This window comes from Hyperolius riggenbachi, chromosome 7, assembly GCF_040937935.1.
Source record: "Hyperolius riggenbachi isolate aHypRig1 chromosome 7, aHypRig1.pri, whole genome shotgun sequence".
NCBI classification, from domain to species: domain Eukaryota; kingdom Metazoa; phylum Chordata; class Amphibia; order Anura; family Hyperoliidae; genus Hyperolius; species Hyperolius riggenbachi.
The window spans coordinates 313328858-313345471 of NC_090652.1; the positions used below are offsets into that span (position 1 = coordinate 313328858).

Sequence of the window (16614 nt, forward strand, 5' to 3'; positions counted from 1 at the left end):
ACAGTGCTGCAGAAGGTGTCAGTGCTATATAATTGCATAATAATAATATGGTAGGACATTAGGCTATGACTATGGTAGGATTAGAGTGTGAGCTCCTCTGAGGACAGTCAGTGACATGACAATGTACTCTGTACAGTGCTGCAGAAGATGTCAGTGCTATATACATACATAGTAATAATATGGTAGGACATTAGACTATGACTATGGTAGGATTAGATTGTGAGCTCCTCTGAGGACAGTCAGTGACATGACTATGTACTCTGTAATGTGCTGCAGCAGATGTCAGTGCTATATAATTACATAATAATAATATGGTAGGACATTAGGCTATGACTATGGTAGGATTAGAGTGTGAGCTCCTCTGAGGACAGTCAGTGACATGACAATGTACTCTGTACAGTGCTGCAGAAGATGTCAGTGCTATATAAATACATCATAATAATAATATGGTAGGACATTAGGCTATGACTATGGTAAGATTAGATTGTGAGCTCCTCTGAGGACAGTCAGTGACATGACTATGTACTCTGTAATGTGCTGCAGGAGATGTCAGTGCTATATAAATACATAATAATAATATGGTAGGACATTAGACTATGACTATGGTAGGATTAGATTGTGAGCTCCTCTGAGGACAGTCAGTGACATGACTATGTACTCTGTAATGTGCTGCAGCAGATGTCAGTGCTATATAATTACATAATAATAATATGGTAGGACATTAGACTATGACTATGGTAGGATTAGATTGTGAGCTCCTCTGAGGACAGTCAGTGACATGACTATGTACTCTGTAATGTGCTGCAGAAGATGTCACTGCTATATAAATACATAATAATAATATGGTAGGACATTAGACTATGACTATGGTAGGATTAGAGTGTGAGCTCCTCTGAGGACAGTCAGTGACATGGCTATGTACTATGTAATGTGCTGCAGAAGGTGTCAGTGCTGTATAAATACATAATAATAATATGGTAGGACACAGGGGAGGACTGGGACCTTTTGGCCTGGAGGGAAAACACAAACCAGAGGCCCGTTTTCACAGCAGCCCAAGCCCAAATGACATCACACACGTGCCCCTCATGCTATATGCCAGTAGTCACATGGGAAATACAGTAAGAACTCTTGAGGGACAGCACGACAGGTAAAGTATAATGCACTGGCACTGGGGGGGAGGGGGCACATAATACATTTTGAGTTACAACAGCCGGGGTTTCAGTGGTGTTCAGAATTTATCAGCAGAATTCACATCCAAGCAGCCCTCCTGGAGTGACTGTTTGCCAGCAGCCCTCCTGGAATCTAGGGACTGTCTGCCAGCAGCCCTCCTGGAGTCTAGAGACTGTCTGCAAGCAGGCCTTCTAGAGTCTAGTGACTGTCGAAAACTTTTCAACCTAGGCAATACCCTACGTAGCTGTGCACATGCAGTCATTTTAAACAATGGTGAGAGACTACACATATTTTTATCCCATGGACCCTGCAGGCAATCCTCTGCTCTGCATCATGCTGTGTATATTTACCAGCTTGCCCGCCCTCTAATTGCTCTGTAATTGGGCGTTTATTTCCCTCAGCCAGCCTAGTAGTTCACGTTGCCTTATACAAAAACGTGAAAGCACCAGGCACTGTACCAGCCCTAAATCATTATATGAGAGGCAGCCTGGGGGGAAATCTCCCCCCTGCCCCCCTGGCCAGTCCTCCCATGGTAGGACATTAGACTATGACTATGGTAGGAATAGAGTGTGAGCTCCTCTGAGGACAGTCAGTGACATGACTATGTACTCTGTAATGTGCTGCAGTAGATGTCAGCAGGGCTGTGGAGTCGGTCCAAAAATCCACCGACTCCGACTCCTCAGTTTAGAATTCCTCCGACTCCTCTAATTTGCATATTACAATTTTGTTGATTAAAAGTATGTAACATGAAATTCGTCTCTTAACTGCCAACGCTTAGGAATTTTACAAGACAACTGAAGTGAGAAGGATATGTAGACTACTATATTTATTCCCTTTAGACTAAAACTAGTCCTTGGTAAGCGTATTTGTAAAAGGTACAGACCGGAACAAAGAACATCTATCAGGCCCTAGGCAATGTAAGTGTGGGTACATGTAAGAATGATGTGCAGGTACTCTGCAGGGGAATGAGGAGATTCTTCCTCTATTACACATTCTTCATGCACAATCTGAACTAGGTTTATGGGTGACAGACAACACCTCTGTGTTCAATGTGCACAGCATTCTCAGTGGATTCCCTGCAGCTCTGTGGAGAGTGCATATGTAGAGTATAGTACTACTGTGTAACAAAGTAAACCTGAGACAGATGAAATTAAAGTTTTATACATACCTGGGGCTTCCTCCAGCCGCCTTCAGGATAATCAGTCCCTCGTTGTCCTCCTCCACCACCTGGATCTTCTGCTATGAGTCCAGGTACTTGAGCCAGTCGGGTGTAGTGCGCATGCACACACTCCGCCTCCAGGAGCGTACTACACCTGTGCAGCACTATTGCGCAGGTGTAGAATGTTCCTGGCTGTGGGAGCGGCATGCGGCCGGACAGCGCTGACTGGCTGAATTACCAGGACTCATAGCAGAAGATTCGGGTGGTGGAGGACAGCAAGGGACTGATTAGCCTGAAGGGGGCTGGAGGAAGCCCCAGGTATGTATAAAACTTTACTTTTCATCCGTCTCAGGTACCCTTTAATTTGTAGTCACCAAACCAAATTTTAACAACATATCAAATTATTTGATTTCATCAGCAAAGGGAGTGCATACATTTGCATAAATCAGCATCAGTGCAGAATTATTTCCATCTCATTGACCATCTCTATTAGTGACACAGCTACACATCAGGCTTTATTCTTACAGCATAGATGTTATTTAGTATATATAAGAGATTCCTGTGTATACATCATATATACAGTCACAATCAGATCTGTATATCTGACCTTAAAAATACGGGGACTGCTTTATTGAAGCAGCACAAGTAACTAATTTTGATTGGTTTATTTCATTTTTGTGTACTAAGCACAGCTATTACTGTATATATACTGTATATATACATTATTTTTAATGACTATTATCTGAGAAATAGAACATTTTATCATATTTTCTATTTTAATTACAGTTACAAATTCATTAGGAGTCGGAGTCGGTGCATTTTTTCCCGACTCCAACTCCAGGCACCCAAAATTGCCCGACTCCACGACTCCGACTCCACGTCTCCGACTCCACAGCCCTGGATGTCAGTGCTATATAAATACATAATAATAATAATAAAAACATGGTAGGACATCAGACTGTGACTATGGTAGGATTAGACTGTGAGCTCCTCTGAGAACAGTCAGTGACATGACTATGTACTCTGTAATGTGCTGCAGAAGATGTCAGTGCTATATAAATACATAATAATATGGTAGGACATTAGGCTATGACTATGGTAGGATTAGAGTGTGAGCTCCTCTGAGGACAGTCAGTGACATGACTATGTACTCTGTAATGTGCTGCAGAAGATGTCAGTGCTATATAAATACATAATAATAATATGGTAGGACATTAGACTATGAGTATGGTAGGATTAGAGTGTGAGCTCCTCTGAGGACAGTCAGTGACATGACTATGTACTCTGTAATGTGCTGCAGAAGATGTCAGTGCTATATAAATACATAATAATAATATGGTAGGACATTAGACTATGACTATAGTAGGATTAGAGTGTGAGCTCCTCTGAGGACAGTCAGTGACATGACTATGTACTCTGTACAGTGCTGCAGAAGATGTCAGTGCTATATAAATACATAATAATAATATGGTAGGACATTAGACTAAACCGTGGAGCACAAATGGGCGATAAGTAGCTGAATCTGGGAGTGATGTTGTACATGTAATATTATCCGTCCCCTGGAACGTGGTGCTCCTGCTGCTGCTGGAACCTCTGTGGCGCCCCCTCCCCCTCCACATGCAGATCGCAGCGCAGGACGATGCTATTTGTCAAAGCGTCACTTGTAGTGTGTTTGTTGGGAGAAATAACATGCCCGCTCTTTGGCTCTGATGATTAATGTGATGTACGGGTGACGTGGAGCCCCCATACATCAAACCCACATCCCGGCTGTCTGCAGCTTCCACGCACACCTAATTACACCAGTTCTGCGCAGTAAATGAAGCGCGCTCGCTCGCCGCCGTAGACATGGGGGCCGCAGGCTGCGACTTGTCCTGTCCCTTAGTCCTCCCGCCGCTGGAACGCCATTGTTTTTCAGGTGCATTTTATGTTTGAAATATTTATTATCCTAAACCCCAGAATAACTTGTGAGCGCAGAAAAATTGCAGCCCCCATATCATACGAATCCCACCGATACTGCAATCTGCACCCCTGCTGAGGGCCGGTTCCAGACTTTATGCTGCCTGAGGCCCGATTGCCCAGCACCCGACAATTTGTACTGCACGTTATAGCTGCGGTGCTACCAAAAAACACCCTCAGTATAGGTAGGTAGCCAGGTAAAGGGGACCCCTTGTATAGGTTAGCCAGACTGAGGACAGTCAGTGACATGACTATGTACTCTGTAATGTGCTGCAGGAGAGGTCAGTGCTATATAAATACATAATAATAATATGGTAGGACATTAGGCTATGACTATGGTAGGATTAGAGTGTGAGCTCCTCTGAGGACAGTCAGTGACATGACTATGTACTCGGTAATGTGCTGCAGGAGATGTCAGTGCTATATAAATACATAATGATAATATGGTAGGACATTAGGCTATGACTATGGTAGGATTAGAGTGTGAGCTCCTCTGAGGACAGTCAGTGACATGACTATGTACTCTGTACAGTGCTGCAGAAGATGTCAGTGCTATATAAATACATAATAATAATATGGGAGGACATTAGACTATGGCTATGGCAGGGATTAGATTGTGAGCTCCTCTGAGGACAAAAGCTACATAAATAAAAATGTACACTAACTGTAGACGTGCACGTCATCACACAGCATACCTCGCGTTATCCCAGCGTATTCCCTCTCACCGCTGACGCACAATGTGAACACACTATTACAATATAAGGGCATTGCGTTTGCTATGCGATTATATTGTCTGGCACAATGCGGGGAAATAGCGGGACAGCTATCTGCGGCTCTGATCCTGTACATCGGACAGGCCCGGCTTTCTGTGGCAGAGAGCGAGCACACAGGCGTTTCCGAAGACTTGAAAGGCCACGTGGCGCGGTCAGTGTGATATTTGCACTGTGCGGGGTGGGAGGAGGGAGGGGGGGACACATTTGTGTTGCACCTGTTGGCAAATAATTGCCGAGCACACAATCCACACAACAGATCTTTTCTTCCGCCCGGCTCGTGTTAAAGAGCCGCTGAACGTTTTATATTCTGCCGCCTCTGTAGCCTTTCATGTAATCGCTGCGGTGTAAAATCCTCAGTGTAGACAAACAGCACTCTTCAGCATCACGCCGCTCCGCAGCTGTCAGCAGGGCCGCTAAACACAGGGAGGATCCCCCTCTTCACTTGGCCTCTCTCACCCAACAAGACCTTTATCAGTTATTTCAGTGCAGTAACTGATAGGTCCATACCTCCCAACTTTTTGGGATGAGAAAGAGAAAAACTTAAGCCACGCCCCCACCACACCCCTAATCCAACCCCTGACACACCCCCTAGTCACGCATACCATAAAGATTTTATTAGAAAAATATGTTGTTTTAGAATTCAAACCACACAGGTCATTTCTATTCTGGTTTATTTTCCTTCATAGTAACATTTTAAAATTAATAATATATCAATCTAAAGGACGGGAATAAAGTTTAGTCAACCAAACACATTTTATAGTAGAGAAATATATATATTTACATAGAAAGAGGGACAAAGTCCTGAAAGAGGGACAAATGAGGAGGAAAGAGGGACAGGGCTCCCAAAGAGGGACTGTCCTTCCAAAAGAGGGACAGTTGGGGACTATGTAGGTCTGTCTGCAGGGAAGGCATGGCAGGTAGACGTTATGCCAGGTGGAAGAGACTAAAGCCCCATCTACACCATACAATTTTTTGTGCAATTCGATTCGATTCATTGATTCGATTCAGTGCAATCCGACATGTCCGATCGGGATGTGATTTGATTCAATTTGCCATTGCAGAACAATGGCAAAATGAATCGAATCAAATTGAATTCTGATTGGTCATGTCGGATTGAATCGAATCGAATCAATGAATAGAATCGAATTGCACAAAAAATTGTATGGTGTAGATGGGGCTTAAGAAAAAAAAAAGAGGGACTCCCTATGGCTGCTCTTTGTGATGCTGCTAATTCTGAACTGTATGCAAACTGTATGCACGTTAAAATGGTGTCAAAATCGACAGGAGGTGTCCTGTTGGACGAGTTCTAAGCTGCTTATAATTAGCATTACATATGAATACAATCTGAAAATATCAGCATTTCATCTCTTCCTGATATTTTCCTTTAAAGTGGAGCTGAACTCTTGCACAGGACAGAAGGAAACTAGAGATAAATGTTTATATTTAGAGAGTTTAGCCTGTCTAATTCCCCTGCATCTGTGACTAATCACAAGTTTTAATTTGATCTCTCAGCTGTGTCAGCTGACTGCCACTGCAGAACAGCTAATTTGTAAACACAGGAAGATATCAATATGTCTGCTTCCATGAAAGCAGGCAGTAGACACACTGCAGATTTATTTATTTGTATCAGCTGTAACAAAGAAATCTTTTTCTATAAAAGGTTAAGCAACAGCATATCTTTTACAGCAGAGAGGAAGTTCTGAGTTCAGGTCCTCTTCGGCATCAGAAACACTTCCTATATCTATATATTGCTGTATATTGGTATGTAACCCCGCCTCCCAGTGATGTCACAGCCTAGGCTGTTTATTAGCATAATTCACCTCCCAGTGCACTCAGAGAGACCAGAACAGCTAATTTGTAAACACAGGAAGATATCAATATGTCTGCTTCCATGAAAGCAGGCAGTAGACACACTGCAGATTTATTTATTTGTATCAGCGGTAACAAAGAAATCTTTTTCTTTAAAGGTTAAGCAACAGCATATCTTTTACAGCAGAGAGGAAGTTCTGAGTTCAGGTCCTCTTCGGCATCAGAAACACTTCCTATATCTATATATTGCTGTATATTGGTGTGTACGCCCCGCCCTCCTAATGATGTCACAGCCTAGGCTGTTTATTATGCATAATTCACCTCCCAGTGCACTCAGAGAGACCAGATGTTGTTTCTGCTCACTTCGGAACACACAACAAAGAAACATTCCGCAGTGCTGCACCTGCCAGTAGTAAAGATGTCATCATGTGATAAAATGTCAGAATGTAAATCAAGGAGAGGAAAGACTTTACAATGAGCAAACACTGACTAAATAATCTATAAATTAATATTGTAAATAATAAGTAATTTTATTCATTACATAATTTTCAGTAGCGTTCCCAGCCTGCAGCAATATTAAGCGTTAGTAGTTTTGGCCGCTTTAGAGATATAAGGTGATAAAATAGGAATAAATGTGACCAGAGGCAGGAGTACGGGGACATAACGCGCTTCCTACGGGGAAATTCTCGCCGTGCTTTTATATAATATTTATGTAACTTGTGGCTGCGTTTGTTGTGCGGCAGTCTGACTATAAGCTGAAGTCTGTCCAGCGGTCGTGCTATAAATACGCAGCGGCCGGCGGTAAACGGCGTATATTGCTGGCCTGTAAGGAATGCGCTACTCTCTTACTACGCTGCCCTCAGCTTATATTTAGGTATTTTTCAGCTGAGATTTTCTATTTGTAGAAATGTTGTTTTTCTTCTAGCATTAGAATGTAAACAGATATACCGGATATATTGTGAGATCAACAGACGTGTTGATGAGCAAAAGTTTCTCCTTAGAGCGGGAAAATATTTTGAATTGCTGAATCGCGGATACATTTTATAGCGGCATGATTGCGATCTAATTTTCCTTTACAAAGTACAGGAGTTCAATCGCACGAAAAATGCAGCTGCACAATAACTGTAATTGAGAGAAAATAATGTCGCTAACGGATCGCACTGTTGGACGAACGAGATAGACTGTCGGTTTGTTCTTAACCTGAATCCGTTCTTAAGCTGAAACATTGCACCATCTCTGTCCCCTGTACCTCCTCTGTGTCCCCCTCTTTGCCCCCTCTGTTCCCCTGCACCTCCAGTGTGCCCCTCTAAGCTGCCTCTGCCTCCCCGCTGTGTACCTCTGTACCACCTCTGCCCCCCCCTCGTCCATTCCCCTCCTTTCCCCTCTTCTGGCCTAGTGATGATGGTACTGCGCTGATTTTGCAGGATTTGAAACTCTCTATATACCGGTGGTATAGAGTACTGCAGAAAAATGTAATTTTACCAAGTTTAAAATACGTTCTTTCTTTGATTTTTTTTTAAACCAATTTTCTACAAAATTAAAAGATCTTTTTCAAAATGTTTGGCTTGTTCCCTTGGAATCAGTTTTCGGGCCGTTCGTATCAGCGGGTTGTTCGTAAGTCAGGCGTTTGTAAGTCAGGGGCTACCTGTAGTTAATTTTTACTAGTCAGCATAACAGCTGGAACCCATTAGAGCATTTTTTTTTTTTTATTATTTTTTTTTTGAGCGTTTAGGGATCGCTTTCAATCGCTAGTGATTTCCCTAAACGCTCTGCCTGTGTAAAGGGATGGGACAGATTCCACTAGAGCAGTTGTGATTAGGCAAATCGCAATCGAGGACATGCAGCATTTTGGGAACGTTCCCATCCGAATGTATTGTGTAGAAGCAGGGAAATCACTTCCAAAATCGCTTGCAAAAAGCTACCACAAATCCTTAATGATTGCAATACCGCTTGCGCTTTGTGGTGGGTCCCAGGCCTGACTGCTTTGAGAATCTGACTTGGTCAATCCTAGAATTTAATTCAAATGTTAAACTTTTCATGTTTTAAGCCCAAGTTGAGGCCCCGTCACAGTTTCTTGCCCCCCCCCCCCCCCCCCCCCTGATGGGGGAGGGGTGTTATTCCATACTACTCTGCCCTCTCGGCCCCCCCCCCCCCCCCCCCCCGGCTTTGTTTCTGAGTGTGATGGGGGTCTTATCTCTGCATGTTTGTCAGACACAGTTACATAGGAGGGAGGGCAGGTGTTGGTTATGCTGGTCGGTCTGGAGTGCCCCCTTAGGCTGGCGCGGTGCCCGGCTCTGTGAGTGTAACGGACTGGCTGAAGCTGCCCTAACGCTCTTCATTCCTGTACATTTCAGCTGCGTGACTTCATCCCCACACCTGCTGATTCCGACCGTGACATCACAGCGCGCCAATGTGCTACAACGCCAACTCGCTGCCTTCCCGCCTGCCCACGGCCACTCCTGATGCCAACTGGCAGCAGCCTGGCCTGCTAATAACGCCTGGAATGTTTGTAATGCCAACTACAACCCCTAACAGGTTCTAAGCAGCCTGTGAGAACTTCTAATGCCAACCACCATCCCTATAGATTTACATGCCACCTGTGAGCTTTGAGAATGCCAGCTACCACCCCTACAGACTACCATGCTGCCTGTGAGACTTTACTATGCCAGCTACCACCCCTATAGACTACTATGCTGCCTGTGAGAGCCTCTCATGCCAGCTACCACCCCTATAGACTACCATGCCGCCTGTGAGAACCTCTAATGCCAGCTACCACCCCTATAGACTACCATGCCGCCTGTGAGAACCTCTAATGCCAGCTACCACCCCTATAGACTGCCATGCCGCCTGTGAGAACCTCTAATGCCAGCTACCACCCCTATAGACTGCCATGCCGCCTGTGAGAACCTCTAATGCCAGCTACCACCCCTATAGACTGCCATGCCGCCTGTGAGAACCTCTAATGCCAGCTGCCACCCCTATAGACTACCATGCCGCCTGTGAGCTCTGAGAATGCCAGCTACCACCCCTACAGACTACCATGCTGCCTGTGAGAACCTCTAATGCCAACCACCACCCCTATAGACTACCATGCCGCCTGTGAGAACCTCTTACCACCCCTACAGACTACCATGCCGCCTGTGAGACCTAATGCCAACCACCACCCCTACAGACTACCATGCTGCCTGTGAGAACCTCTAATGCCAGCGATCCCCCCTATAGACTACCATGCTGCCTGTGAGACCTTCTAATGCCAGCTACCACCCCTACAGACTACCATGCTGCCTGTGAGAACCTCTAATGCCAGCTACCACCCCTATAGACTACCATGCTGCCTGTGAGACCTTCTAATGCCAGCTGCCACCCCTATAGACTACCATGCTGCCTGTGAGACCTTCTAATGCCAACCACCACCCCTATAGACTACCATGCTGCCTGTGAGATCTTCTAATGCCAGCTACCACCCCTACAGACTACCATGCTGCCTGTGAGACCTTCTAATGCCAGCTACCACACCTACAGACTACCATGCTGCCTGTGAGACCTTCTAATGCCAGCTACCACCCCTATAGACTACCATGCTGCCTGTGAGACCTTCTAATGCCAGCTGCCACCCCTATAGACTACCATGCTGCCTGTGAGACCTTCTAATGCCAGCTACCACCCCTACAGACTACCATGCTGCCTGTGAGAACCTCTAATGCCAACCACCACCCCTACAGACTACCATGCTGCCTGTGAGAACCTCTAATGCCAACCACCACCCCTATAGACTACCATGCTGCCTGTGAGACCTTCTAATGCCAGCTACCACCCCTACAGACTACCATGCTGCCTGTGAGACCTTCTAATGCCAGCTACCACCCCTACAGACTACCATGCTGCCTGTGAGACCTTCTAATGCCAGCTACCACCCCTATAGACTACCATGCTGCCTGTGAGACCTTCTAATGCCAGCTACCACCCCTATAGACTACCATGCTGCCTGTGAGAACCTCTAATGCCAGCTACCACCCCTATAGACTACCATGCTGCCTGTGAGACCTTCTAATGCCAGCTGCCACCCCTAATGACTACCATGCTGCCTGTGAGGCCTTCTAATGCCAGCTACCACCCCTAATGACTACCATGCTGCCTGTGAGACCTTCTAATGCCAGCTACCACCCCTATAGACTACCATGCTGCCTGTGAGACCTTCTAATGCCAGCTACCACCCCTATAGACTACCATGCCGCCTGTGAGATCTTCTAATGCCAGCTACCACCCCTATAGACTACCATGCCTTTACCGTGAGGTGCACTGGCTGTACCATGGTGTGTATGGGTCTTAATTGGCCTTACTGGGAGTTGTGCCTTCCTTACCGCGAGTTGTACTATCTTTACCATTAGGTGTACCTGCCTTACCGCATGAAATAGGGAGAGGAGATCTCCTTCAATTGCCTTATTACCTGAGGAGAAAACAACATTCAGCCAGGGAAAATCTAACTGTGGAAGGTCTGGGTGGGTTGGGGTGACCAGATCCACCCTGCCTTCAGTTGTCTCCTGACATCACCATAAATGGTGAGATTTGTCTACAACCATTGAACGTCTTTTGGTACCAGAGGCATGGGGAGGGGGGGGGGGGGGGGGCAAATGCAAATGCGTCCTTCTGTGAAATGCAGGCAACTGCTGCCTTCCGTCCAAACTGCATAACGTTTCCATCAACTCAGAATTGTGCATATCTCATTGGGCCTCCCTGTTCATAGAAAATGGCCTCTTCAATAGGGATAGTGAATGTGATGTAAATAATTTTGAGTTGATGCAACATTATGCAAATGTTGTATGCAAATTTATGCAGCTTGAAAATAAACCTAACAAATCCTCCAGTTTGGGTGTTGGATGGGTTGCGGTGGAATACGGGATAATGTTACGCTTGTGTGAGGCCCGAGCAGCTGACAATCAGTGTTGCTTGCGAATTTTCGCCAAAAGTCATTTTCGCATCGAAAATTTCAAGAACATTTTTGCGAAAATAGCTTGCGTTTGTCACAAAAACGTGAAAAACTTTTATGTTACAGTGAAACCGTGGACAACAATATTTTTACAGCGTCAGTTTTTAGCACGGAAAATCCTATATTTTAACCATGAAAATTTGTGAAAGACGCGAAAAAATAAAGTTTATTTTTGATGGGATTTTTGCTTGAAAATCGAATTTAACATTAATTTCACAAAAATGAATGCAATGACATTATTGGCATTTTCGCTCATCACTGCTGCCAATATTTCCGTTATCTGTTCCTGCAGACAATCGCCAGTTCTGCCGCCAATTCCCCACTTGGGAGTTATTATTAGCGCGGCGGAGGGTGGAGCGGTGGGTGTAGAGGATAGAGTTGTGACCTCATCCCGCTACTCTGTCAGAGGTCAGAATCCTGCGATGCCATCCAGTGTGACTGTCAACGGACCGTCACTGACAAGTGTCACCAAGTGCCACGCCCCGAGAGTGATGTCCCCTCCCTGGGGAGAGAGAGGCTGCCAGATTCCTGGCCAATCCTGCGGAGTGTAATGTCACATCTCCCTGGTAAGCAGCAATGAGCAGAAATGCAGATATGCTTTTCACACAAATTTTGAGGAAAATAATGAAAAAAATTTGATCTTTGAGCAAAAATGTCTTCGAAAGTCATTTTGTAACAAGTTTGTGGTTTTCACTTAAAGGGAACCTGTAGTGAAAATAACCTAATTAGTAATCTTGCTTATTTTTTACAATATTTATTTATAGGTTATTTAGTCAGTGTTTGCCCGTTGTAAAATCTTTCCTCTCCCTGATTACATTCTTTAATGTATCACTGGTGGTGACATCAATAGTTCTGCCAGGTGATCTCTACGGAATGTTTGTTACTGAACGTTCGATGCACAGAGGGAGATACTGGCTGCTTGGCAGTTGGAAACAGCTGTTATTTCCCACAATGCAACGAGGTTCACAGACAGGAAACTGTCAGGACCATGGGTATGACATCACACAGTGGGAGGGGTTTCACTGCAATATCAGCCACACAGAGTCCCCTGATGATCCATTTGAGAAAAGGTAAGTATTTATTGTGGGAAAAATCAATCATGGGTAGAGAGCTCCTGGGAATGGGTGCAGCACTTGTGCAGAGCTGGGGACTCAGGGATGCAGAGATCTGCCAAGAAATTGGAGGGGGGGAGGGCATTGTGAATCTGAACTCTGCACTGTGAAATACTAGTTAGGAATGGGCTTGCTGTGATTTGTAGTTCCTTGAAAACTGTAGTAATGCAGACTGCTAAAACCTGCCATGGATCCCCTGCTCGTGAGTCACTGTAGATACGCATTGACCTCTGCTTGTCTTCTGTTTGCAGACCGCCAGGAATAAGTGGCAGCCCCGTCATCTCGGACATCTCCCTGATCCGCCTGTCTCCTCACGCGGTGGGGGCCTCGGACTTTAGCCACGCCCACCATTATGTGAGCCCTCATATGGAGCACTACCTGCGATCAGTCCACGGAAGCCCCACCCTCTCCATGATCTCGGCTGCTCGGGGGCTGAGCCCTGCAGAAGGTGAGTGCCGCCCCCAGGGCGGAGCTTGTAGAACTGTTGTATGGTAATTATCTTTCCTTATGGTGCCTCCCTCAAGGCCCCTCCCCAGAGGATTCAGCAACCTTCTGTCAGAGGAAAGTGGATTTTTTTTATTGTGTTTTTGTTTGTAAAGGAAAGATGCCAGGTGAGGAATAGGAAGTCTCCCATTTTTATTCCCTTTTAACACATAAAAGTTGTCTGATTGTCACAGTGACCTTCTGGCTTCAGTATTGTATTGTTACCCTTTTTTTAATGTGTAAAATGAAGTCTCTGCAGCTAAAATCCAGTCTTATAAATTTACAGCGCATATCGCCCAGCAGCTTCTCTGTACAGTGCTCTTTAGCCTAGCACAGTGATCTGCAAACTTAGCTCTCTAGCTGCTAAGGAACTACAAGTCCCACAATGTATTGCAGGAGTCTGACAGCCACAGTCATGCTTCATAAAGGGAAATGCATTGTGGGACTTGTAGTTCCTTAACAGCTGGAGAGCCAAGTTTGCAGATCACTGACCTAGCAGCATGTCTGTACAGTGCACGTTCAACCAGCTGCGTATTTGTACAGCGCTGTTCACCTAGCAGTGTATCTCTATAGCACTCATTTGCCTAGCAGTGTGTCTGTACAGCACTTTTTTGCCTCGTAGCAGGTCTGCACAGTGCTAGTTTGCCTAGCAGTGTGCCTGTACAGCACTTATTTGCCTAGCAGCATGTCTTTACGGCTCTTATGCACCTAGCAGTGTGTCTGTACAGTGCTTACTCGCCAAGCAGCATGTCTGTACATCGCTCATTTGCCTGACAGTATGTATGCCCAGCACTCAATCACCTACCAGGGTTTCTGTACAGCAATAGTTTGCCTAGCAGCGTGTCTATACAGCGCTTGCTCATTTAGGTGTATCCTAAACGATGACCAGCGACGGTTTCGGGTGACTGTCACTGAGCTTTTACTGTGAGCAATAGGAGTGACATGCTGGTATTCTAACACATGAGCTAAAATTAGTAAAGCATCAGTAATGCATCGGACCTCTGGGCTGCTCTGGCCCCTCCCTCCTCCCAGCCTTCTACATTCTACTGTGCAATGAATTTGGACAAAGTTTGACAGTATTTATTTTTCCTCATGGTGACACCCATTCCCCCCCCCCCCCCCCCCCCCGCCATCCCTTCCATGGCTCTGGGTGTAGTTTTGAGGATTTGCAGCTGTGAGGGGCTGTATAATTGGCCATGGCGGGGGTCTCAGGGGGGGGCGACGCCGGGATGGAGTTCAGCAGCTCCATATGTGTCACATCAGCGTCACCGAGAGGACTTCAGACAGTAATGAGGGTGTTTACACAGCGAGAGGAAACCTGAGACCACTGCACTCCTCTCACCCCAATTACACGACGCCGCTCCACCCGAAACTGAGAGGGAAGGGAGAGGTGAACCGCATGACAGATCCTTACACCTTCCAGGGACAATGGGGGTGACATCTCTGCACACCTGAGTTCCCAGCTCTACACCTGCCACACCCTTACCGGGGCGTCATCCTGCTGGATCTCACAGGGAGTTCAGCGGGGAGGTCTCTGCCTTCCGAGTCTCCCAGCTCTGCATGTGGTCCAAGCCTATTACTGGGAATACGAGAGGAACATCCTGGAGGGACAGAGTCATTAATGGTGACGATCACACCACTAAAGGTGGCCAAACATCTACTGATTTAGTGGCCCAATCGGCCATACGCTTCAATCATTTTATTTAATCGGGTGAAAACCTGTGCCGAACCATGTCCGCCCGTTCGATGATTTGATCGATTTCTGTCAGAAATCAGTCAAATGCGTCGGTCAGACATGCTGGAAAATCGACATCAAAAGTGTTCGATTGGATGCAGTAATGGTGTTTGATATTGCAACTGACCCCCAACCACTGCCCTCCCAAATGTAAGCTGTTCCCCCCAATGTAGTGCCAGTGCATTGTAAAAACTCACCTGTGTGGCAGCAGGCATGTGTGTGTGTGATATAATACACCCGTCACATGGTGGCGCTCCGGGGCAGGCAGGAGGAGGCCGGGAGTCACGGAACAGGTGAGATTGTACACCGCGCAGGCACCTGGGGGAAGATTACATCTGTGGCGCGGCCAGGCAGCGTCACTAAACTAATTCCCGATAGATTTCCTGCTGTCTCCTGGTTGATCTGCCCATACATCTCTAGATCTCCACCTCTAACTGAACTGTCTGCCTTCGGTTTAGATGATTTGCCAATGAGGTCTTTCGCCAGCGCACCAATGGTGATTGAGGGTGGGGCCACCGCACATAGGCTAGATTATCTGCCAGGAACCATCTAGGGACCGCCTCTTTCCAAGCATCATCTAGTGTGTGTACAGAGCTCAAGTCTGATTTCCAAGAAAGTGGAACGTTAGAATTCCGAGCCCTCCAGGTTCCGCCCCCTAACATACCAGACACGAGCCCCAGTAGGCAGCGGGGTAGTAATGCCCGCAGTGGATGTGTCGATGTCTTGCAGAACGAGATGCAAATGAGCACATACACAATGAGGGCCGAAACCCACTAGCAGCCTTTTCTAAGCACTTGTGATTTAAAAAAGCTCTGTCTAATGCAATGCTCTGGGGGATTTCTACAAAATCACATCACTCCAGTGGGATCACACCCATAGCATTACATTAGCAACTGCTTCTCACATCACAAAGCACTCAGAAAAACACTCCTAGTGGGCCTGAGACAGATCTCTCCCTTCTCTCATACATCTGGGCTTACTAGAATTGCTCTAATTCTGGCTTTGTTGTCCATCCATCATTTATCATTAATCGCCTGTATTGAAGGTCCAATGACTGAGTGCACTAGGAAACTATGGTTACACAATGTCGCGTGAAACAAACAATCGTTATACAAAATCTTTCATAAAATCTTGCCGTGGGTATGAACCTTCACTAGCCTCATAGATATTTCCCAGTGGTCGTCAGCAGAGAATCCTGTTGTAGCTTGTCCTCTCTGTGTGATCATTGTGGGCGGTAGCAGGAGGGTAAGGCCGACTCTAAGGCCTGGAACCCACTGAAATCAGCAAACGCGAAACGCAACCGCTAGCGTTTTGTCTGAGCGGTTTGCAAGCGCATTCATGCGCGTTTTCGGTCGCGTTTTGCAACATTGTAAATTTTTTTTTTATTTTTTTCCTCAGCGGGTGCGTAGCGTTTTGCGTTTTTATCCTGA

The 16614-nt window shown here is 46.0% G+C and overlaps 1 protein-coding gene across 1 annotated transcript in view; it reads left to right on the top strand.

Moving 5' to 3' along the window:
- The window catches only part of GLI2 (GLI family zinc finger 2), a 205291-nt gene that overhangs the window by 129845 nt on the left and 58832 nt on the right, over positions 1 to 16614 (top strand). Inside the window, exon 4 of the mRNA XM_068246150.1 lies at positions 13218 to 13414. Within this exon, the coding sequence (XP_068102251.1) occupies positions 13218 to 13414 (197 nt within the window). The remainder of the gene's footprint in view (positions 1 to 13217; positions 13415 to 16614) is intronic.